Genomic DNA, 23,533 nt, shown 5'->3' with positions numbered 1-23,533 from the left:
GACGAACCTTCAACTTGGAGCTTGTGTTACGGGGCTGTTAGTCAGTTACTCAGTAAGCAGATATCATCTGGTAGCCTGAGAACATGACGGAAACATGGCGGAGGATGTAACTTTAGGAGTTCCTGCCTTACGTCACCTTTAAATTAATTAGCCTCACCCTTGTGGCTTACTTGCTCCAGATTCGACAGCAGCCTCACGTGAAGCTGTGAGTATAATTTAATTTCATGCCATCTCCTTTAATCTATGCACTTCAGTAAGGGCTTAAGTGAGATGCGGTAAGTTAATGCCTGCAACTTGTACAAATTCATGTTAACGAATTCCAATTGCCAGGAAACCCAAAGCTGACACACACGCGCGCGCGCGCCCGGCTTTTCGCGATAAAGCGGAACACAGGACAAGCGACATTACTGACGCACAAAAGAGCGCTTCTCACACATTTCCACTTTCCTCGGAACGATGTCTTCTCCATCACTATTGCATTTCCAAACTGGGAGCCCCATTATACGGGCTGTTCTATCCACTTAAGTCCATTTCTTAGCATTGGCTTGGACCACTTCCTTCTGTTGACCCTCTCACCTTGGCTTTTGTAGCCCTACATCGGAGCCTAAACAATTCAACCTTGAAAATGGAGGCAGAATATTTACTCGAATCATCGGTAACTGGCAACAAAAGTACACGGAGACACAACCCAGAAGACCACAATTTTAGCAAACCACTGTCGTGAAAACCTCAGAGCTTGTACATTAATAAATTCGTTTATCAACCTGAGACGTTAAGAAAACGAGAAGATATTGCAAGAGCCCGGACGAGACACGACTCCTCTTATTGAAATACATCGTAAATTGTTTAAGGTTCCCAGGCAATGCCAACTAGTCCTTCTGGAGTAGGAAGACGAAGATTAAGAACATTTAAGACGACAGGAAAGTCTGGGGAGAATAATCGCCTTTCCCTCTTATACGACACGGACCGCACAGACAACGAAAGGGGGTCAGACACAGAAAGAAGCACACATAGACAGCAGGGTAATCTCATAAGCCTCTTTTCATTTCTTTTCAAAATAAGGGATGTAAGCTAAAATCAGTTTACGCCAGCCTCGAACGCAGCTGAGGGGCACACTTCTGTACTCGGCCCTTACCTCGCAAGAAACACATAGCGTTTCCATAACAAGTGCTTGTTCCGACCTCCACAACTAAACACCTTGGTCGAATGGCGGAAATATAACGTACATATTGCAACCCCATCTTCTTGAGAGGAGGATCACGGGCTAGCGTAGTTGGTCGAGGTACTACGCTACAAGCCGGAAGACCGCGGGTTCGATTCCCGACGTCATTGGATATTTTTCAATTGATCTAATCCTTCCAGGCGCACAATGGCCCTGGGGACGACTCAGCCTCTAACAGGAATGAGTACCAGGAATCTTCCTGAGAGGCAAAAGGACAGTCGGGGCGTAAGGCTCACCTCACCGCCACCTGTGAGCCGATCGTCTAGAAAATGTGGGAACCTCGACGTCTCACAACCCTATGGGCCTCCATGGCCCGTTACACGGATACCTTTACCTTTTTACTTTCTTGAAAATATGATTATCACTAAGGTACGGAGGAAATGTTCCGCCATGTATTAACTCGAAGGTTTGCCGCGACAGAGCTCAAGCGGTTAGTCGCTGGCTTCCCGATCCCGGGTCTGGTCAAGTGGGATTTGTGGAGAACAAAATGGCGCTGGGGCAGGATTTTTCCGAGTACTTAGGTTTCCCCTGCCCATCTTCATTCCACCAATTGCTCCACAATCACCCTCACCTATAATCTGGGGCTGGTACAATAGGCCAGAAGTGGCTGCAGTATAAGGGACTTAGTCCCCCCCCACTAGCAATAAAAAAAACTAGAAGGTTCATTAACTTGCAGTCCCGCCACTTGCCAACATACTTACCCAGACGACTCTACACCACATCCTAAAAGTCTATTCCTTTAAGATTTGTTATAAAATCATTCCTCTCTATACCAAGGTCTTCCAAGCCATTTCTTTTCTTCAGGTTTCCGCAGTACCATCTTCATATGCATTTATATCGCCCCTAATCGAGACTCTGTATATGCCCTACACACATCATCCCCCTTGGCTCTCAACATCCTAAGAATATTTGATGGATAGTACAAATTATAAAGCTACTCATTATACAATTTTCTCCACTCCTCATGTTATTTCCTCCCTCTTTGGCCCAAATACTTCCCTTGGATACACCAGGACTGATCACTCTTACAGTATAGGCTGCAGAGACCATTAGACAACTCAATCGAAAGAATTTAATGAAGCCATCTCCTGGCTCAATTTTCACATTGATCTGTTCTACCCATCCATCTATCTATGCTGTAGTTCAACTCAGTAATATTTAACCCTTCGCGTAAAAGTAGTAACAATATCTACCATCTCCTTTAACATTAAGGAACTCTGCATTCTGCTAGAGCAGTGCATTTATTTGTTCCATATTGTTCTCAGATTTTTTTTTTCCTTGGCACTACAACCCCAGTGGGCTTAGGACCACCTCCATGAACTTCTCTGTTCACTTCGGGTTTTCTACATCTTACACATTCGATTGGACTCCCTGGGCGGGTGATCAGTTCGTCGCAAGGTTCTCAGAATTAGCAAACATTAATTCCCCAAACAGCATTAACCGGTTGGGCTCTGTAGCGGAGACATTATGTGTTTCCTGTGAGGTACGGTCTGAATTCTGATATATAAAGTCTCTGCATTCTGCCCACACAGTGTATTTGTGTGTTCCGTATGGTTCTCACAATAAACAGCGATTGTTTCCCCAAACAGCATTAACCGATTGGGCTCTGTAGCGGAGATGTAATGTGTTCCCTGTGAGGTACGGACTGAATTCTTATATATAAAGTCTGTGCATTTGCCCACACAGTGTATCTGTGTGTTCCATATGGTTCTCACAATAAACAGTGATCATTTCCTCAAACACTATTATCACGTTGGTCTTTCCCTTGGTGACGCAGTGTTTCCTGTGAGGTACGTGCTGGGTTTGTTTCAGTATGTAGGACGTTAGATACATTCCAATATCCAAGAAGCTAAGGCTATGAACACGCCAAACGTGTGGCATTACAATATGAGAATACAGAAACTGAAAGCAGCTCACTTAGACTCAAAATGAAGAAACATGATACACAAGCATGTGCAGTTCGGGCCCCACAATGTCATCCTCTATGTCCAGAGCTTCACGTGTGTTGGTACTCCCGAGGGGGTTGCTGTCCCCCTTCCGTTTGTTTCTGGTATCCAAGAATTAGCTAGTAACATGAATAATTACTTCTGTTATACACTCTGTGGTATTTGCACAGACATAGAACTTCTTTTTTAACTACGGCGGGGTGGTATGTTACCGAGAATGACCACCAATTTGCACGTCTCATGGAAAATAATTAAAAAAGGATTAAATATTTAACCAGAATTTTTTTGTGACACTGTTCTCGTGAAATAGGAGTCTACTACTTTCAAGTGACCTAGATGTCTACAAATGTTTTAAACCTTTTATTGTTACGGATGATTTATCTCGCTTGAGCACTGCCCGTTCTCTGCACTGTGGTTAGATAGTGCAAGTCAAAATAATTCGTGCACTGTGCTTACAATGCACTTGATAATTACGTAGTTGTCCTGTTCGTAACTAATTAAGCACTACGCATGCTCCGACCCCTTGGTCGTCGGTCCAGTAGCCAGACGCTATACCGACTTCTACGTAAAAAAAGTTTAATAATTTTCAACTATTAGAAATTACCATGGTTACATGAACTCAAATGATGGTGTGTGTTTACACATTATAGGAAAGTTTAGTGTGTACACGGAAATTCTGAGAATATCTTCCTGAATATCTGATCTTCATATTCTTTTCAACGACAAAAAGAAACCGGTTTAGTTAAGTTAGATATAAATGACAGAAATTTACGTGAGAATGAGAGACACGAAGTCACTAGAGGAGACGCAAGGCGTATATAAATGTTAGTCAGAAAAAATGGAGAAAAGAGACAAATTGGGAGACCTAGGCGTAGATGCAAGTATGTAAAGATCGAGGGGGTTGCTTGTCGAGATCTCCTGAATACAGTAAAACCGTTACCGGTTCCAAGAAAGTCGAGAAATTCCTTGGCAAACTGAGCTACTACAAGCTTCTGAACACATGAAGTTAGTGGGGGGGGGGTAAGGTTATACGTGCACAAAATTTTATTCCTAAAATCTGAAGGAAATGAACCCTTCCTTCCAAATAATTTCATATTCGGCATTCTTCAATCATTCCACCAACAAACACTGCCACCGTGCTCAGAGCGTCATTAAACAGCGCAAACATTTTCCTGCTTTGGACTTCTGACTGTGTCCTGAATAACGGCCCTCCAGGTTCACATAATCCCTTTTTCCACATTTATCATAGACTCAAGCGTGACTATCGATCGGCCCCTACTGGGTATGAATTATTTCGATCCGGAGTTGTATCGATATGTTCCGACCCCCTCCCGCCACGTACACATACGCACAATGGCCATCCCTGCTACAAACATCTCAGTTCTGAAGCTTTAAATTCTTCTAAATTATCCGCATGCCGTGGCAGTGCTACTGCTACTACTAGGACCACCACCACGTATAATAATAATGTCACGTGTAGGGGGTACGCGTGACGAAATGACGGGTTTTAGTTCGGATGACTGGATTTATTAGCAGCTTGGTTACACAGTCTCTCTTAAATTACAGCGCTATCGCTGATGTACATACACCTCATAACTCACTGTTGCACGCACACAAGTCATCTCCAGGTAAGATATCTCAACACAGAAATTAGCGCTTCAAATCACTCCAAATATTGCATATAATTAGGTCTTTAAATCACACTTTAAATCTTCACAGGTCTTCTACTAACTTCCTGTTGCTGTTACTTAAACACACTCAAACACTCAAATACACCCAACTGTTCAAGTCAAAGTCACACTGAGACTAACGGTCAGTCAGTCAGCAATTCTTGGTGTCGAGCCCAGACTGGGGCTCATGACCAGAATTTTTTTTTTGTTTCTTTATATGAAAGTTACTGTCCTGTTCATTTGGGGCGCCCTCTCTGACGAGAGGTCGGGTCTGTCATTTGTCAGTCATAGTCTGTGTTAGTAAGTCCATTGTCAGTATTTACCTATATTTACAAATATAATCTTAACAGTATATATTGTTGGAAAATGTTTACCGAGAGATAGCATGGCAACGGTCATGGCGTCGACCGCATAGAAAACGCCGCACTTCCGCTGTGTAGTCGCGAGATGTTTAACGGTCAGTTACCTAGCAACACTGCGTCCATCCACGTTACAATAATAATAAAGTAACAAATACTGTGTGTAAACTCCATTACTATGAAAAACTGCTGCCAAATTACTACTTTTTATTTATTATTAAGATTATTATTATTATTATTATTATTTTAAATAGCAGATGTTGCGTAGTTTTTGTCTTCGTGTATACGTGTTTTCTTGTTTGTCCTCTTGCTTATGATTATATTACCACTGAACTTTCGGCCGTTGAGCTGTTAAAAATTGAATTATTATTATTATTATAAAATGTGAAATGTTTTGCATTTTGTTTGTATTTAGTTGTTTTTTTTTAATTCTTCCTCGTGCTGACTTTGTAATTGACCTTAAGAGCTGTTAAGTTTTCAAGTAAATAACTAAGAATTGAACTGAATGTAAAGTTGTTTTTCAGATGTGTTCAGGTTCACAGTGTGCACATTCACTGGCGCCGGAATTTTAAAGTGTCCCCAAGGGCTATATGTCTAGGAGTGCACGAACGGTAGGGCTATGTGTGGAAACTAGAGAAAGGTACAAATTGGAATTGTAAAATTTCCCTGTTGACTTCCAGCGGATGTTCCTACCTCACAGTAAACACTGTCTCCATTATAGAGAGCAACCGGTTAATACTGATACAATAAATAAGCTGCGCGGGCAACACGCAGAGCTTTCTAAATGTTACATCACGCGGTACAGCAAATCCTCCCTAATCCGGATTAACGAAGCAAAATGTTTCCATAAAAGAGAAGAAAATAAAAACAAAAAAATGTAAAATTTTATAACATAGGGAATCCTGATGAAAATAAATAAAAAACACCGCAGCAATTTCTTCCTCTGTCATAAACTGAGTTCAAGGGTCTCCTTCATCCACCTTAAGCCAATCTTGGATATTCCCTTGTGAGGTTTCAGTCTCTCCAGCTGCCCTCAACACAGTCTTAAAGTCCTCTTGCTCCTAAGTCCCACGTGTCTTTTAAAGTGTGTACTCACCTGTGAAGACATTTCTTCATCTTCCATTTTTCGGTCCGGATTAGCGAGGGTTGCCACTGTGATGTGGAACATTAACGAACAGAAGGGAACATGTGGTCTGCACAGTGTAATGTAGCATTGATTGGCTTCGTCAACGAGCAGATTGGTTCTGCAGTAAACGAACTCTTGACAGTCTAAGTGCTGGGATGGGGCATCCCGAAGAATGCATCTGCTTATTTAAAGTTAAAGCAGGTGGTACATATACCACTGAAGTTTGAATGGTTAAGCACAAAATTCGAGGTATGATAATTGTAAATGTTCCTCTACCAAAGACGACCGAATTGCCTAGGTCTTGTTCCGATGTTAAGATTCTTATATTTTAGACTTACCGAATTCCTTCCCGAGAAGCCGCCAGTTGCTCAACTACTCAAGAATTTACAAAAATTTTATGGAACTCGAAGGTTCAGTACCGTATTCACAAGAGCCCTCCAATGATCCCTATTCTGAGTCAGATCAATCCAATCCATACCTCCCTAAGATCCATCTTAATATTATCCTTCGACCTACGTATAGGTCCTCCTTCTCCCCACCAAAATCCTACAGGCACTACCCTTCTCCTTGACTGCTACATGCCCTGTCAATCTCACTCACTTTGGACTGATAATTATAATTATACTTGGAGAAGAGTACAAGTACAGTGAGGAGTTGTTGGCGCCACGCCCAACTCCCAGCTGGAGGATCACCCCTTGTCGGCTGTCCGCGACTGCTTTCTCGCCGCTACCCTCCATATATAGAGACCGTCTCCTCCATCCGCAACCTGAGGACGCGCCTTGCCGTGGTGACAGGGACCCACGTAACATGACTTAAGCCTTAAAAAGACGGGTGATCTGTTATCAGTTTACTGAAGTATATGCATTCATTACCAAACTCCACGGTGCTGAGTCCTTTCCAAAAGAGCTAAGTTCCTGATCTCTCAGTAAATGTCTCGCCATTTTTATGGCATTTACTGTTTCGTTACCCTCTTGACAAGAGAAGACCATTGGTATCTAACCTGAGCCATAGTAATCCAATGCATATCCTCGTACCTAAGTTCTCTGGGAATATTTTTAATATTATCCTTCAATCTTCATTTCAGATATCTTCCTAGTGTTCAGATTATAGGAACTAACATATTGTGTCAATTTTTAAACTTCTACCAAGTGTTCTACATGCACCGCCCATCTCACCCTTCTATATTTGGTCACCCCAATATTATCTGGCGAAGTTCTCTCACCCTCCCAGGTCCAAATATTCACACCCGCACCGTGTTCTCGAACACCCCCAGTCTATTCACTCCGTGGTCATTAAGCCTCCTTGCGCAGTAACTGCTGGTGCTCGTATTAAGGCGGAACTGTGTTGGGTCCCATCTTTGTTGAGCTGTTGTTATGGTTACCTTTGCATTATACATTGCTACTCCTCAGATAACCAGACCCCTGTGTCCTCACGAGGGCGCCACTCGATGCGTGAAACTGCATTAATTCACAGTTCCAGGGTCAGCCCGTATAAATGTGTCTAGTCCTTCCAGTAATTTAAAATCAAATATAATTTTTATTAAGCGCTTTAATCGTTTCCGATTTTATTAACATAAATAAATTATAAAAGGAAAACTATGCCTGTGCTTAATTATCATGACATGAAGAAGCATGGGGAGTAGTTGGAGATGAGTCCTCAGTTTCACGTTCCGACAACTTTATCCTGGGAAAAGTATATCGGATACTATGTGGGGCTGGGCGCTACAGAGAAGAGAAAATATCTCCCCCCGATAAGTACACCTCGATTCCTCGACAGTCCGGTCCGTAGCCTCTCGAAAAATGTACTGGTATTAATACTGCAGCCGGTCACGGTAGCCAAGCGGTCTAAGGCATGTACTGTCTTCGCTCTCTCGGAAGCCGGGATCGTGGGTTCGAATCCCACTCAGGGCATGGATGTTTAGTTTGTGTGTGTGCGATTTTCTGTGTTTGTGTACAGGTAGAGGCCTTGCGACGAGCTGATCACCTGCCCAAGGAGTCCTACCGTATGTGTAAGATCTAGAAAAACCGAAGTGAACGGAGAAATTCATGGAGGTGGGCCTAGGCTCACTGGGGCTGTAGTGCCAAGGAAAAAAAAATTAATACTGCAACCTTCTGGGACCGACACCGTGTAGCCTACTAGTAATCAACAGCTGAGCGGAAATGAATCCTTCCTTCTTCAAGGAAGGACAAGCGTAGTGTCAGAGTCTAGGCGACTCACTGATTCGATAGCCTCGTTTCTTGTGTTTATAGTTTACTTAACGACGCGCTCAGGAACTCAGAGTGTGCACCTTCTGAACTGGAAATGAAGTGACAGGAATTGTGGTACTGTCCAGGCACTTGCCTGCCTTCGGTGAGGAAAACCACGAAAGTCAGCAGTCAAAATGGCCCGTCTCCAAGCCAGAATTCGAAACCGGGAACTACCGTATGAGAAGCTGCATCTGCAACCTCAGCCCCGACGTTTCGTCATCCATAGCTCGATGTGTTTTTCATAAACTAGCGTGTCGAGCCGTTGATATGTAACGACGGCGAGATAAACAGAAACACCAGAGCCATTACTAGGCAACGGATCGGTAAACACGTTCCCACGGCAACGGATAGGCATGCAACAATAGGGTTACTGTTTGAAACAGTTTTCTATTGTTGCATGCCTATCTGTTGCCGCGGGAACATGTTTATAGAGCCGTTGCCTAGAAACGGCTCTGGTGTTTTGCCTTCTCTCGCGGTCGTTACACATCAACGGCTCTACACGTTAGTTTTTCATAAACACATCGAACTATGGATCACGAAACGTCGGGGCTGAGAGGTTGGAAATGCCATCTCGAAAGGTCGCTTTTCCGCCCTTATCGCCAAATTCCTCATTGAATCCCCCTCATTCCGAAACTGAGCAGGGCCTTCGTCGTCCACCTCCGCTGTCCTCCCTGAATCACAGAGTAACTGAATAAAACTTTGTGTTTGCGGCTTCATAATCATCTTCAATGCTTCCGTTACCCACTGCGGCCCCAGAGTCGGTCTGGATTCTCAAGAGAAAAGAAAATTTCTTGCAACCTGTGGCTATACTGACCGAGCAACTCCGGTTGCATGAATATGGGGAAGAGGTGAACTTCGAATTTGGGATTATATCTAGGGAACATGGCGTGTTCCGAAACTGTATCAAAGTGAATTATGAGCAGAATTGGTCAATAAATGGTGACAGAATTGCTAGGTAATTGATCTGCAAACATAGGTCGTTGCTAGGTTTTCCTTCTGCGAAGAAGGTCGTTGCTAGGTAATCGTTCTGAAAACAAAAGTTTTTGCTAGGTACAATACCACACCAGGCGACACGCAACAATAAAAGGACTGTTTGAATAGGTGTTTTCTATGCGGTCAGTGCCGTGGCTATATAACGAAGCAATTAGTTTGATTCTGCACTTTGACTTCGACAGTGAGGCGAGGAGCGAGATATACGTACTAGTGACAGTGTGCCGTTACCAAGGAACGACTAGTAAAAACTCAGCGCTTGCAGTATCAATTACAGAGTGTGTGGAATAGTGAAAGTGTTACAAATTCAGAGACGGTAAGCCAGCTACACCAGGTCTTCATTGGATTTAGCGGTCTGAAGGAAACCTGTGTTGGACGGACTAAAAACTACGTAGTGCAGTGAGTAAAAGCCTGGAAAATGATGCAAATATCAACGGTGATTGTAACATGCGTAGCTTTGGTGGTACTTCCCCAAGTAGAGTTACACCCTCAAATCCGAGAATTCCAACTAACTACCGCATCTGGACCTATCCCAACACCTGAAGCGATTCCAGCACCCGAAACTATCCGAACTTTGCAGCGAACCCACGACTCCGGAAGAACTGTAGCTGGAACCTTCGCCACAACAAAGGAAGCAGAACATGCAGGGTCCTGGGAATTTCAGAAGAATATCTGGACGATACTTGGCCCTGTGTTTCTCATCCTCATCATAATCACTGTGTGTGTGATTATGTGTTGCCACCTTCGGTGGGTTTCGTACAGGGAACATGAGAGAACACAGATACCATCACGGCCCATGATTTTGTTTCAGCAGTGGAAATGTGTCCTGCTACAGCTGATCGGTAGGCTGGTGCAAATGCAAAAAATGAAGAAACCAAGTACCAAGGAGGAAGAACAATCCCCCCACTTTCAGAACGAGGGGGATTGGGCGAGGAATTTGTCGATGAGGGCAGAAGAGCAACATCTCAGAAACCAGCAACTTCAGTATACTATTCCGTTAAAAGTAGAGGAAGACGAAGACGATGGCCACTTTCAAGGTCAGCTGAATTCAGAGAGGACAATGCAGACTGTAAAGGTACACCCTTTTCACTTTAACAACAGGCTGAAATATGTGAGGAGAATGGAGGGGGATTCAGGCAGGAATTTGGCGACGCAGTCAGGAGAGCGCCGTCTCAGATTGCAGAAAATTGCGGATATGTTGCACGTAAAAGTAGAGGAAGAGAAGACATGATGACGCCAACTTTCACGATCAGCTGAATTCCGCGAGGACAATGGAGAAAGAAGAGGAAGGCTCTGCCCACTTTCGGAATGAGGGGGATTCAGTGAGGAATTTGAAGGCGAAGGCGGATGAGCACTCCCTAAGATTCCAACAAACAGAAATGCCAATAATAATGGAAGACGAACAAGATGCACATCCTCAGGATGAGGTGGATCCTATGAAAATTAAGGCGGACAGCTTGCCTTTGATTATTACGGAAGAGACAGTAGGCCATCAGACAACCATGGGGTCTCCTGTCGTGATGAGGGGAAGAAGGGAAAACTATATTGCAGCTTCCAAACCTACGGTCGAAAAGAAGTAACTTCCAATGAAGAAGACAGGGGTGGGTTTGCCGCAACCCCCTAATATCAAAGCAAGGAGAGCAAAGGCCGTGTCTCAGAGCAGCACGTACCACAGGCCTGGACGGAGTAATGTGAAGATATATAGCAAGAACGTTGACTATAGCAAGATAAAGGCCAAGGTTGACACCTGGAGGAAGGCGCCGGCGACAGAATGAAAGCGCACTGCAAACCCGCCTGGCACGGAGCGTGACTAGCTGTGATTCTGTAGTCAAATCCAGACCGAATGAAAGCCATCCAGCCTCCAACAGTCATGGCAGACAAACGATGTGCTGGACAGGATCCAGGAGAACCGTCCATCGAGGATGCTTTTGGTACTCCTGGACCAGCTCGCATCTTGTCAGGGAATTGCTCAGGACGAGCGGCCTTAAGAAGGGAGTAGCGGGAGTAGAAGAGGAATCACCGCAAGCACCGAGGCGCAGGGATGGAAGGCGAGGCCCATTTCTGACGCCAGGAAAACGGCCCCCGAACGATGTGGCAAGTGAACCATTGCTAGGCAACAAAAGCGAAACAAACGAAAATTACTAAGTAACGTCACGTAAACAGCGACAGAGGAACAATGCTTTCTGTGCGCACCGTACCGAGGTGTTATAAGCAGGACAGTTAGTCAGCCAGTCAGTGAAGTGGAGTCGGTCGGTGAGTGAGTGAATTAGTTAGAGGACTGCTACCGTTCAGTCGTTGTGACCTGTTGCTATGTGAAGCTGGTAGCTGAGGTCGTGGACCGTCCGGGAACATAGAGGAAGGGGAACGTCCGCCGTTGGAAGACGCTACCAATCAACGGCTAATAAAGACCGTGATGGAAAACACTAGTCTATGTGTGTGATAGTGATCTATATGGTGTAGTCACAAGTTGTTTAAGAGTTCAATATATCTAATTATGAATCCAAGCCCCATGCATAGTCACAGTACATATAGCCAAATGGCAGAATGGTAAGATAAGTGAGGAACTGGAGAGGAATTGGAAGGAAAATGCTCTGAGTGTATATCGATCAGGCCACGACCGTTTCCTTCCCAACCTTTACCAACTCATCATTCATCCATCACCTGCCGAGGTTCGGTGGCCCACAGAAAAATAAACTCGTAATGCTCAAATTCGGAAGTAAAGATCCTGGGGTTCAAGTTTGTATGTTTTGTTCGTTGCACTCTTCAAGACACAATCCCACCTCAGAAGTTGGTACGGGCGCCTAATGATGCTAAGTTATCTCTGTAACATGCCGCTGAAGCCCATAGGATTGTGAGACGTCGAGGCTCCCACTTATTCTCTAGACAACTGGCTCACAAATGGTGATGAGGTTGTCAGCCTTACGCGCCGGCCGCCCTTTACCCAAAGGGAGATTCCTGGTGCTCATTTCTGTTAGGGCCATAGTGCGGTTGGAAGGATTATAGGTCATTTGAAAAATCCAGTAACCTCATCGGGACTCGAACCCGCGACCTTCAGGCTTGTATCATAGTGCCTCAGCCAACTACGCTACCGCGTGCCCCTGCCTGTTCATGACATGACTGTAACTAACTGACCTAACTCCGTGGAGCTCAGACCTTCTTGAGAAACCAACAGTCGCTGAGCTACTCAAGACTTTCCCTTCAACTTATTGAACTCGAAGGTTTATTACCGTATTCATAAGGGCCTCCATTATTCTCTAGCCTGAGCCAGATGACCCGAGTGCATACCACCCAATCCTACAGATCGAAGGGCCATTTTAATATTATTCTCCAATCTCCTTCTAGGTCGGTGGCACGCAGTAGTATAGTCGGTTGAGACACTCTGCTAGAAGACTGAAGGTGGCGGGTGCGGTATCCTATGAGGTCATATTATGGGTTTATTCAGTTAACCCAATCCTTCCAGTCCGATTATGGTCCTGGGGTTGAGTCAGCCTCTGACAGAAATGAGTGCCAGGAGTCTTCCTGGGGGAAAAGGACGGCCGGTGCGTAGGGCTGACAACCCCACCACCATCTGTGAGCCCACTGCCAAGAAAATGTGGGAACCTCGAAGTTTCACAACCATATGGGCCTCTACAGCCTCCTACAGGGATAGCTTTACATTTGTATCTGCGTCGAGGTCTTCCTAGTGGACTCTTTCCTTGAGACTTTCCCATCTAACTCCTACATACATTCCTCTTGTCCCCCAGTGACAGGGCATCGGAAATAACAAACACGCCCTGCTCACTTTCGGAATGAGGGGGATTCAGTGAGGAATTTGGCGATGAGGACAGAAAAACAATCTCTCAGATTCCAGAAACTTGAGTATACAATGAAGATAAGAGCAGAGGATGAACCGCCTCTGTGGTCTAGTGGTCAGAGTTCCTGGTTCGATTCCCGCGGCTGCCATTTTTTTTCTGACAAGTAGTGGGTCTGGAACGGGGTCCACTCAGCCTCGTGATAATTGAGGACCTATTTCAAGGAAATAGCGGCTCCGGTCTAGAAAACCGAATGTAATGGCCGTGGGGATTAGTTGCGCTGACTACGCGACATCCGCTAAAATTGGCACTAACTTCGCCGACAAGCGGAGGTCGTTCGGTTGGTATAGTTCGCTTGCGGACTGCAGGCCACGGAGTTTTTTTTAAGTAGAGGAAGACGAAGATGATGCCCACTTCCAGGGTCAGCTGAATACAGGGAGGACAATGGGGTAAAAATTGCGTTCTAACAAAGAATGGAAGTGACAAAACAACACGTGCTCTTTGTTTCCTTCCCAATTTTATTCTGCTTACCCTCCTGCTTCCGCCGCCCGGAAGAGATTTAGCGCGTGCTCCAGTGACTGTAAAGTGTGGCGCTATAATTAAGTATAATTGCTTGTGTGTTAAAGTGGTCAGCAAATCCAACATCCAGTCCGAAAGACCACCGATAGTCAATCTAAATCGTGACTCTACACTGCCAAATTTTGTCAAAATGCATCTAGTTATTGACAAGTAGTGGTCACTAGTATCTGTTACCGAGGGGTCAGAGGGTGAGGTTATGTGGACTATCCATGAGCTCTGTGTGTCTAACTGCACACTGGCCACCAGCCCCCCCCTCGCTCCCTGCATTATCATCTGATTCGCACCCACAGAATTCAACCCCAACAACGGTTTATCGCGCTCAGAGCAAGAATGCACTAACCGCAAATGCATCAGCACAGACGAGTGTGCCACTCTTCAATACAAATTCCAATTCTCTGCTTCTGTCTATCGATTGGGCCCCACATCAACGAATCAGTAAGCAATTTACTTGTTAATATCTGCCTGAGTACAAATATTCACCTTTTTGTGGTTTATTTAAGCACGCTGTGGGCAGCCGGACTGGAAGGAGGCGCCCGTGGTCTCATTTGAGGTACTAAAACTGAATTCACTTCGAGGGGTTGAGGTAAAACACGAAACACTTTAGTCAGGATTACCTCTTTTCCCGGCCAAGACTCGAACCCATCACCTTCTGGATGTACGTCTGAAGCATTGCCGTTTGTGACAGCATACTGTGTTTATATTGGGAAAACGACGCGAACATGAGGGGCTATCCATTTTCACTAACTTCCCACTCGTCAACAGAATGGTTCGGTCTTCTTAGTTGCATGACGTCATAGTCAAGCCAACTGGTCAGTTGAAATGAAATATTACTATATTAAACACGAATTTAACTGACAATTTTTTACTTAAAGACCGACGGAAATGAATGTATACACCTGCAACGAATAAAAACCATCTCAGATTAGCTTGTCCTCACGGCGCGTGTCAAGGTCAATGCTTTCTAAAACGTGAAGCCATGATGTGAAGTTGGAAACGGCTTTCAGGAACCGGCAATTTGCATCTACACTGTTCTACACTGAAGACGGGGTCGGAAGCTTCTTCTGAAATATAGATTGGCTTTAACTGGTCTACATGACGTCACATCCCTGAAGACTGTAGTTTCACAAGCCTACGTAGTTCTCAAATTAAACACGACACTCAGACTACAATATACACGCCATCATTGTGAATACTGTAGGACTTCTCCACCAAAATTTAAATACAAGGAAAATTGTAATATATCAGTTGTTTCTTTTCAACTACTGTACCTTTGTGATACTTCTTACGAATCTTCTTCCCTCTTCTAAACACAAACTTAACAAATATCCACAACTCTTACGCCACACGTAATCCTAGCACTGGCACAACTGATATCGTCCGTCTGCTACGAAAGAAAGAGACAGGAAATGCGAATGAGTCACCGCCATCTAGATCAGTTCTTACCAGTAAACTTGCCAGTAAAATGAAGAGGATTTTTCGTCTGCAAATTCAGTGACGAAAAATTTATTGCTAAACTGGAAGTTTGGCACTTTTCTTACGTGTTGATAGGGTAAGTTATTCATTCAAGTTAATTTTGATTAACAAAACAGCATGCTGCACAATGATATTAAATTAAAAGTTTGATTTATTGCCGTTTCGGTTAGGCGTGTAGCCTTCAACTTCAGGGTAAATAAATATACTAAGAGAACTCAGTTCTTTCTACTTTCCCTCTGCTTCCTTAACAATGTCTTCAATCCTGAAAATTAAGACATTACTTTCCTTTGAGAATTCGGTAAACTTTTACCAGACTATTCGGCGTCACATCCCATTCACCGCGGAGAAGACCCAACTACCCGATGGACACAATTCTAACATTTTGTATGTGGAGGGGCGTGGGGCTTTCCGAAGACGAGAATGATAACTGTGCAATTTATATTTAGACCGGCCCTGGGCCCGTGTCACCGTTCCTGACGGACACGTCACTGTGAAACTGCTGACAGCGAATTGCTGTGATGGATGGGAGGTCGATTCCAGTTGCGGGCGAAACAGACTCGCCCGTTGTTCTGCAGCGGGAAACTGCTCTAGCTGGACACGGTTCCAGCTACTTCCGGTAAACTGCGCGGTACAGAGCCTCACTCTATGTAGACTATGAAGGTGGAGCCATGAATTTCGAAGGAAAAGTGATTCATGCAAGGAACACTGAAATTAATAATTCACAAATCCTTTTCCCTACTGCGGAATATCCATCTGAGATGCTACCGATGTCTCCTTTCCTCTGACGGCCATCGACTGTGCTTCCGGAAGTCTGTGACTTCAACTTCACCACCCACTCCTCTCGGTTTTAGTTTCTTTATTAGTTTCCTGGGGTGGGGTGAAACTTGAGTCCACTTGGTACAAGTCGACAACTAATTGGCCTATTGTATCATCCCCGGATGATAGATGAGTGTGGAGCAGATATTTAGCAGGGGGGAACCGAAGTGCTCGGAGAAAACCCAATGTAACTTTGTCCACCACAAATACCACATGACCTGACCTGGGTTCGAACCCAGGCCGCATTAGTGGGAAACCGATTCTCCTTTCCATTAAAAAAAGAGGAATTTAGAGCGCACGTGTCTCATTAGTTCCAAGTGAACAGCGCCCTTCTTGAGAAGCTATCAGTCGCTCAGCTAGTTAAGACCTCCATATTATTATAACTTGGAGGATCCTGCAACATCGGGACTCAAACCTCGTGCAATAAGTACGGGGGAGAGAGGAATAGGAACTGAGCGTAGAAACATGTTTTAACAGCTATCCAGGTTCTTTGCTTAAGGAACCGACTGACATCCACTGACCATGGCAAGAAGGAACCTTCCACGTTACTTGCAACGGCCACTCCACTCATTTGGGAATACAGGGATATTACAATGCCGGTCACGGTAGCCGAGCGGTTTAAGGCATACACTGTCTTCGCTCGCTTGGAAACCTGGATCGTGGGTTAGAATCCCACTCAGGGCATGGACGTTTAGTTTGTGTGTGCGCGTTTTTCTGTGTTTGTGTATAGGTAGAGGCCTTGAGACGAGCTGATCACCCGCCCAAGGAGTCCTACCGAATGTGTAAGATCTAGAAAAACCGAAGTGAACGGAGAAGTTCATGGAGGTAGGCCTAGGCCCACTGGGGCTGTAGTACCAAGAAAAAAAAATTTCTTTTCAGATACCGAATTTCGGAGACGGGATCTGTTTCTATCATCAGGTGCAGAGAAGGAGAGGCCCCTCCTTTTGATCTGGTGTACTTAGGGTCCATGAGCTAGCAGTTCCTAACGGAAAGGTACTATCTTCTGTAGTCCGCTGATAGTCAACGGATGTTTGAAGGAACATATCGTTTCCATTTTCAGAACGAATAATAAGCCGAGCAAAAAACCAGCGTTGAAGCAGGTGGCAAGGAGAACACAGTGTCCTTCGGAACCGTTGTGATAACCTCAAATCCTACAAACTGAGTAGAGAATATTCCTCGCTTATAGCTACCTGATGATGGAAACAGATCTTGCCTCTGAAACGCGTTATCTTAAAAGTCTCAAGACAATGGACAGTCCCCAAAATATTTATCTTAAGACACCATCATTAGATATTTACTAACTAACCAACCAACCAACCGACCAACAACTTAGTGAAGAAAATCCGAACGTTTTACATAACCTGAACGTTCATTACCGTGATCACAACAGTCCGTCACTGGACCCTATCCTGAACCACATGAATCCAATCCACACCCTATTTAAGATACATGTTAATAGTGTCATCACATCTAAGTCTATGTCTTCCAAGTTGTCTATTTCCTTCAGCTTTTCCAAGCAAAATTTTGAATGGATTCCTTTTCTCTTCCACGTGCGCTATATACGTCGTCCTTGGTTTGAACACCGTACTATGTTGATACTACAGGGTTCTGACGGTGGTGATAACACACAGACATACTGTCCATCGTCCGGATTCTAAATAACTAAGAGAAAACACGACGTTTCGGAAACGTATCTGTTTCCGTCCTTAGGTGAAGGAAGACACCTACTCTGTTGGGTCCCTCAGGACCTGATGACGAAAACAGATCCAGTTTCCGAAAAGTCGTGTTTTCTCTTAGTTATTTAGAATCCGGATGATGGCCAAAGCCCGAAAACCCTCCAGTATCTCTGTGTACCATACTAATAATGAAGCTCATCATTACGTATTTTTCTCAAGTTTTTCTCTGCTTAAATTCATCAAACAGAGCTGTTAATATATTGTAAACAATTAAACTAAATCTATTCATTACAATTGAATAAAGGTACACATTTACTTCTGTACAAAATAATTTTATTGTGGGGGATATACATCACACACACGCACGCACGCACCCACGCACACGCACCGTCTTCGTGCTCCTGGACGCTCCTTACGAAGTGATTCATCGCCTGTGAGACACGAGACAGATCTGTTCAAGTGAAGTCGATAAACCGGCCACGCATTTTTCTTTATTATTAAACAAAAAACAAGTTGGTTGAGCTTAGCTGGTGCTGTGGTGATATGTGAACCGTGGAGATTAGCTGGTGCTGTGGTGATTTGTGAACTGTGGAGCTTAGTGGGTGCTGTGGTGATTTGTGAACCGTGGAGCTTAGTGGGTGCTGTGGTGATTTGTGAACCGTGGAGATTAGTGGGTGCTGTGGTGATTTGTGAACTGTGGAGATTAGTGGGTGCTGTGGTGATTTGTGAACCGTGGAGATTAGTGGGTGCTGTGGTGATTTGTGAACCGTGGAGATTAGTGGGTGCTGTGGTGATATGTGAACCGTGGAGATTAGCTGGTGCTGTGGTGATTTGTGAACTGTGGAGCTTAGTGGGTGCTGTGGTGATTTGTGAACCGTGGAGCTTAGTGGGTGCTGTGGTGATTTGTGAACCGTGGAGATTAGTGGGTGCTGTGGTGATTTGTGAACTGTGGAGATTAGTGGGTGCTGTGGTGATTTGTGAGCTGTGGAGATTAGTGGGTGCTGTGACTGCTTGTACTTATGAGTCGTGTGTATACGTGGTCAACAAAATGTAATTATCCAAAACCCCGTCTACAGTGACACACACGTAATAATAATAATAATAATAATAATAGGAATTATGTATAATGAAAGGCGTGAGGACTCGAAAAATTTTACTTGGATATTTTGCCTGAAACAAGGAGAAATGTGCAAAATGCTTACGGCGGAACATAATAACCGTTTGAAGACTAAACCGCTGTGAGCATACTACAACGTGGCTAGCCATTAGGTCTATGCTTCATGGCATATTTATTTTATGAAGTTACCTCCCTCAGGTCACTTACGTTTCTAGAACCTTATGTTCCGGTCTTGGGAATACTCATGGCGCACTATTGCCTGGAATGAATCAGTACTGTATGCTTTCACCTGAAAAAGGAAACAGAACCACTTTTCGAAACATCATGGACTGGAAAAAGTGACCATAAATACGAATAAATTCCAAATATCAGTAGAAACCCCCACTGTCGCTGTCCTTCAGAATGAGGAATTTGTTATTTGATAAAACATCTTAAAAACACCCAACGCTCTGTCTTTGTGCCTGTTAAGTTGATTTAACTACGGAAAACATGAGGAACAGGTGAGTTAAAACACGGAAGATCCGGTGAATATGTATGTATGTTATTTATACCATAATTCTCTCATAGCAAAATTCATTCAAAGCAAGGACCATTATTCCAGATCTTCGGTGAAATTAATGACCTACTCGGACTGGTTACAAACATTTCCAGTCACTTCACATACCCAGATTCTTACCACTGTTTTGTCTCGCCATAAAGTGAGGTCTCTACACAGAGAAGCCGTGAGCGTTATGGGCGGGCCCGAGTTGACAGGAGGAGTGTCCGACTCTACCTGCTTGAGTGCGCGCTCGAAAGGAAAACTCGGAGCAGCATTCAAATGGCTCACCACTAAAAATATCGTAACACTCGATACATTGGAATGTCAGAAATTGTTTTAAAAATTGCAATCCTCTTTATCTTCTCTGTATAAAGTCACACAAATTCTACACAGTCGTGTTACGTCACGTAAATACTGACGGGAGATGAGAACAAGCGGGAAGTTTTGAGCAAGAACAGTATTGCTTCCTGTCACAACACTTACACACTTCAAAAACGTGTAAAAAATTACACTACACGCTGCTCAAAAAAAAATCATGTCACTGAGTAAACAATTTTGCTAAACAAGTAAATACGCATTGCAGCGGCGTCACTTCCGGTTGCATGCTGAAAGATAATTAAAGACATCACTTCTCAGTAACAACCGAATTTCAAGTGATATGTTTCAGCTGGGACTTGTCCTGTCTGCAGTGGCGGATATCGTACTTAATCAGTGACGGAACAGTGGCCTCGTTCGTGGTACAAATATGTTTAGGCGTCTTTCCTCGCCATGTTATAAGCATATAAATCTTTTCATCGGCATGAGTCCCACAATAAACAGCGATTCCATCCCGTAAACAACACTAACTGACTGTTCTTTGTGAATGAGGTGCTTTGTGTTTCCCTGGAAGCAAGACTGAACATCTAAATACTATTTAGATGAGTTTCAGACTGCAAAGAGTAAGTGGCAATTGCACACGCCACGAGAATTATTTCATCTGTGCTATAAAAAAAACATTAATTTCTTTCATGTACAACAGGAAATGACGACTCTGTAATTCTTTTTATTTGTTTAGTGATTACCCACGCGTAAGAGGACCGACATGTTTGTATGACGTCACTCAATACCGACTTCACTGTTTTGTTTCCACAGTTCGCCATTTTGTTCATTTGACATCACACACTTGGCGTCGTCTTTTTTTTTTTCATTATCGAGGTATTTTCATTACATCATGAACGGTTGGTAACACTGAAAGAGACACATCTGTCACTTGTTATTGACGCCATGTTTAAAGAAAACAATAGACTACTGACATCCATTAAATTGGAATATTAATATTACATAAAATTGAACAAGCTTCACTTTATCTCTCTGTTTTTCGGTTTACGTCACTTGTTTAAAAATACGACAGGCGGTAAAAATTGATAACACGTCTTTCCCTATTGTTTATAGACATACGAAATTTTCTGAGTACTTTCCTGTAATGTGTCATTCCATTCCAGGATAGAAATAAGTTGAGGGTTACACAAATTTCGCCCTCAGTAACAAAGAAATCGAATTTACTAATCCATGCATCGTTATTAAGCAACATATCGACTTGTGAGACAAATCCATACTTTGAGAGCTGGATTGAAGGTGATTGGTTGTTACGAACTATATTAACCAGTGAGCATGCGCACCATTTGCATCCGACCGTTAGTATAGCAATGGAATACTGTCTTAAAATATTTATTTTATATAGCCAGAAAAGAAACATATTCTCGTCTTTTGGTTTACGGCATTGCAGCCTTTCCGGATAGAAGACTAAGGCTGCGTGTTCTTCCGAAATATTGGGATTCACTTTCCAGACTGTACGGTGTCAAAACACAAAATACAATATTATGAATCTTGCTCGCCGTGATTCAGTTATACACGAATTATTTTAAATCTTAAGCAAATAAGTGCATTAAGCTGAGTCCGTGAAAAGCTAACAGTTGCTCAACTATGAAATTCAACACCTTCAATGCCTCCCAAAGTTATTTTTATCGTGTTCACAAGAGTCCGCCACTGGGCCATACTATGAGTCAAATTAATCCAATCCACACCTTCACGCACGACTGAAGATCCGTTTTAATATCATCCACCCATTTATACTTAGCTCTTCCAAGGGTTCTTCTTCCTTCAGGTATTCCAAAAGAACGTCCACACGCATTGACGCAATGTGCTCCATTCGAATAAAGATTGAAAGGTGAAGAAAAACACTTCAAGTACGTATTCCTGATTCATAACAGCCAAACCTCTGAAGGCGGACAGCATTTCCATGGAAACAGAAGCTCTCTGCAGAAACTGCTTGAGCCGTGGGGATAGCTAACACTATCGCTTGTACTACACTATCTTCTGGGGTGTGCCGTCGTGTAGTCTGGTATAAATTCACCGGTATCTCGGAGAAAATCGCTTCGTCTTCACTCTCAATGAACATGTCATTGGTCGATTGGCTTATTCTTTGGCACTGAAGATGGAGGCAGAATGTTCCACCGAAACAGCAATAAACTTCTACCAGACTACATGACGTCACAGTCGTCGCTGTGAAAATCTTAAATCCGCCACAAAATGGCATAGAAACTTGAGTAAAATACAGGTTTAGGAGCATTAGCATGCTGTGGTTTCATAGCAGTAAGAGATCCACCTGCCACATGTTCGTGGAGCTATATAAACACGTCACACTGTCGTTTCCATAGCAACAACGTTTTGTCAACAGAGAGAGTCCTTCCCGTCTAGGAACATGTCGTCAGCCGCAGAGGGGTAACGCTTCCCCACTGTGTCGCCATTGTTGTGCAAGTGATTCACGTGCAGGTGATTCGCATTGTTGCTGCTGTTCTTCTTTTTCTTCCGTTCGTTTCGCCGATGTCTTCCGTACTTTACGCAGGCAGACACTGCGATCAGCAGGGCCAAGACGGCCAGAGCTCCTGCACCGATGGAGACGTAGAGCAGGGGGATGCCGAACTGGTAGGCGCAATTCGCTTCCTCTTCATCGAAACCCGAGGGACAGTGTCGCGACCCGTCACACCAGAGCGCAGCACTGATGCAGGCGTTCAGTTCCGGGCACCTGTCGGCAAAACAGTCTGTTACACACTGCACAATGGGGAGCTTCTTGTCGAGATGGAAAGCACATGCAGCATGCATGGGAGGAGACCAGTCACCTTACATCAGACTCAGTATATGGCCGAAAGGTATGATGAGGGGTGAATTGGAAGGGATTTGGAAGGAGTCAGTCTTATTTAATCGAGGTGCTATCCAGGAATTTCCTTGGAAATTCTTTGAGGCAACGTGCGAAACAACTCAGTCGGTGTAGCACGTGTTCCGACCGTAATTCGAACCGAGCACACCCGGAATGCAAGTCTAGAGCGTCACCGTTAAGATAGCCTGCTCAGTGTAAGAAGTTTTCCTTACCGCGGACCTAACAGAAAACACCCAATGGTGTTAGTTGGCTTAACAATATGTAGGGGTGCTGTATATGCTCCCGAGAGCCGGCTGTACAATATGGCAGTCTGTCCCGTGGGACTCGCAACAAATAATCACTGTGCTGGCGAGGACCTGCGGCAATTTACCAATCAGTCAGTTATGTACGGTAGAGACAGATGTCACAGGGGTGTACAAGTGTTACTGTGCGTTACAAATCCTCATTCCCAGACTTCGTCTTTACTTACACGAGTAAACTTGAAATTTCTCAATTTTAGCGTCATTCCTTTTTACATGCTCATCTGCTATACATCGTGACATTGTCCAGGTAAACAACCATACCAGCCGGTCACGGTAGCCGAGCGGTCTAAGGCATGTACTGTCTTCGTTCTCTTGGAAACCGGGATCGTGGGTTCGAATCCCACTCAGGGCATGGATGTTTAGTGTGTGTGTGTGTGTGTGCGATTTTCTGTGTTTGTGTACAGGTATAGGCCCTGCGACGAGCTGATCACCCGCCCAAGGAGTCCCACCGAATGTGTAAGATCTAGAAAAACCGAAGTGAACGCA

The 23,533-nt window shown here is 44.2% G+C and overlaps 1 protein-coding gene and 1 long non-coding RNA gene across 4 annotated transcripts in view; both read right to left on the bottom strand.

The window, feature by feature from the left end:
• LOC117282112 overlaps positions 1 to 15,303 on the bottom strand; it is a 210,388-nt gene extending 195,085 nt beyond the window's left edge. The window contains exon 1 of the long non-coding RNA XR_004512734.1: positions 15,198 to 15,303. This is a non-coding gene — a long non-coding RNA (uncharacterized LOC117282112). The remainder of the gene's footprint in view (positions 1 to 15,197) is intronic.
• A 3,497-nt stretch (positions 15,304 to 18,800) lies between these two features.
• Positions 18,801 to 23,533, bottom strand: part of LOC111861806 — a 322,342-nt gene continuing 317,609 nt past the window's right edge. For all 3 annotated transcript variants that reach the window (XM_023846679.2, XM_023846678.2, XM_033750465.1), the window contains exon 9: positions 18,801 to 22,613. In XM_023846679.2, coding sequence (XP_023702447.1) covers positions 22,259 to 22,613 — 355 coding nt within the window. In that variant the 3' untranslated portion in view covers positions 18,801 to 22,258. The remainder of the gene's footprint in view (positions 22,614 to 23,533) is intronic.

Source organism: Cryptotermes secundus, unplaced genomic scaffold (genome assembly GCF_002891405.2).
Source record: "Cryptotermes secundus unplaced genomic scaffold, Csec_1.0 scaffold620, whole genome shotgun sequence".
Taxonomy (NCBI): Eukaryota; Metazoa; Arthropoda; class Insecta; order Blattodea; family Kalotermitidae; genus Cryptotermes; species Cryptotermes secundus.
Note: the sequence above shows the minus strand (reverse complement) of the source record. Positions and strands in the feature narration are given on the sequence as shown.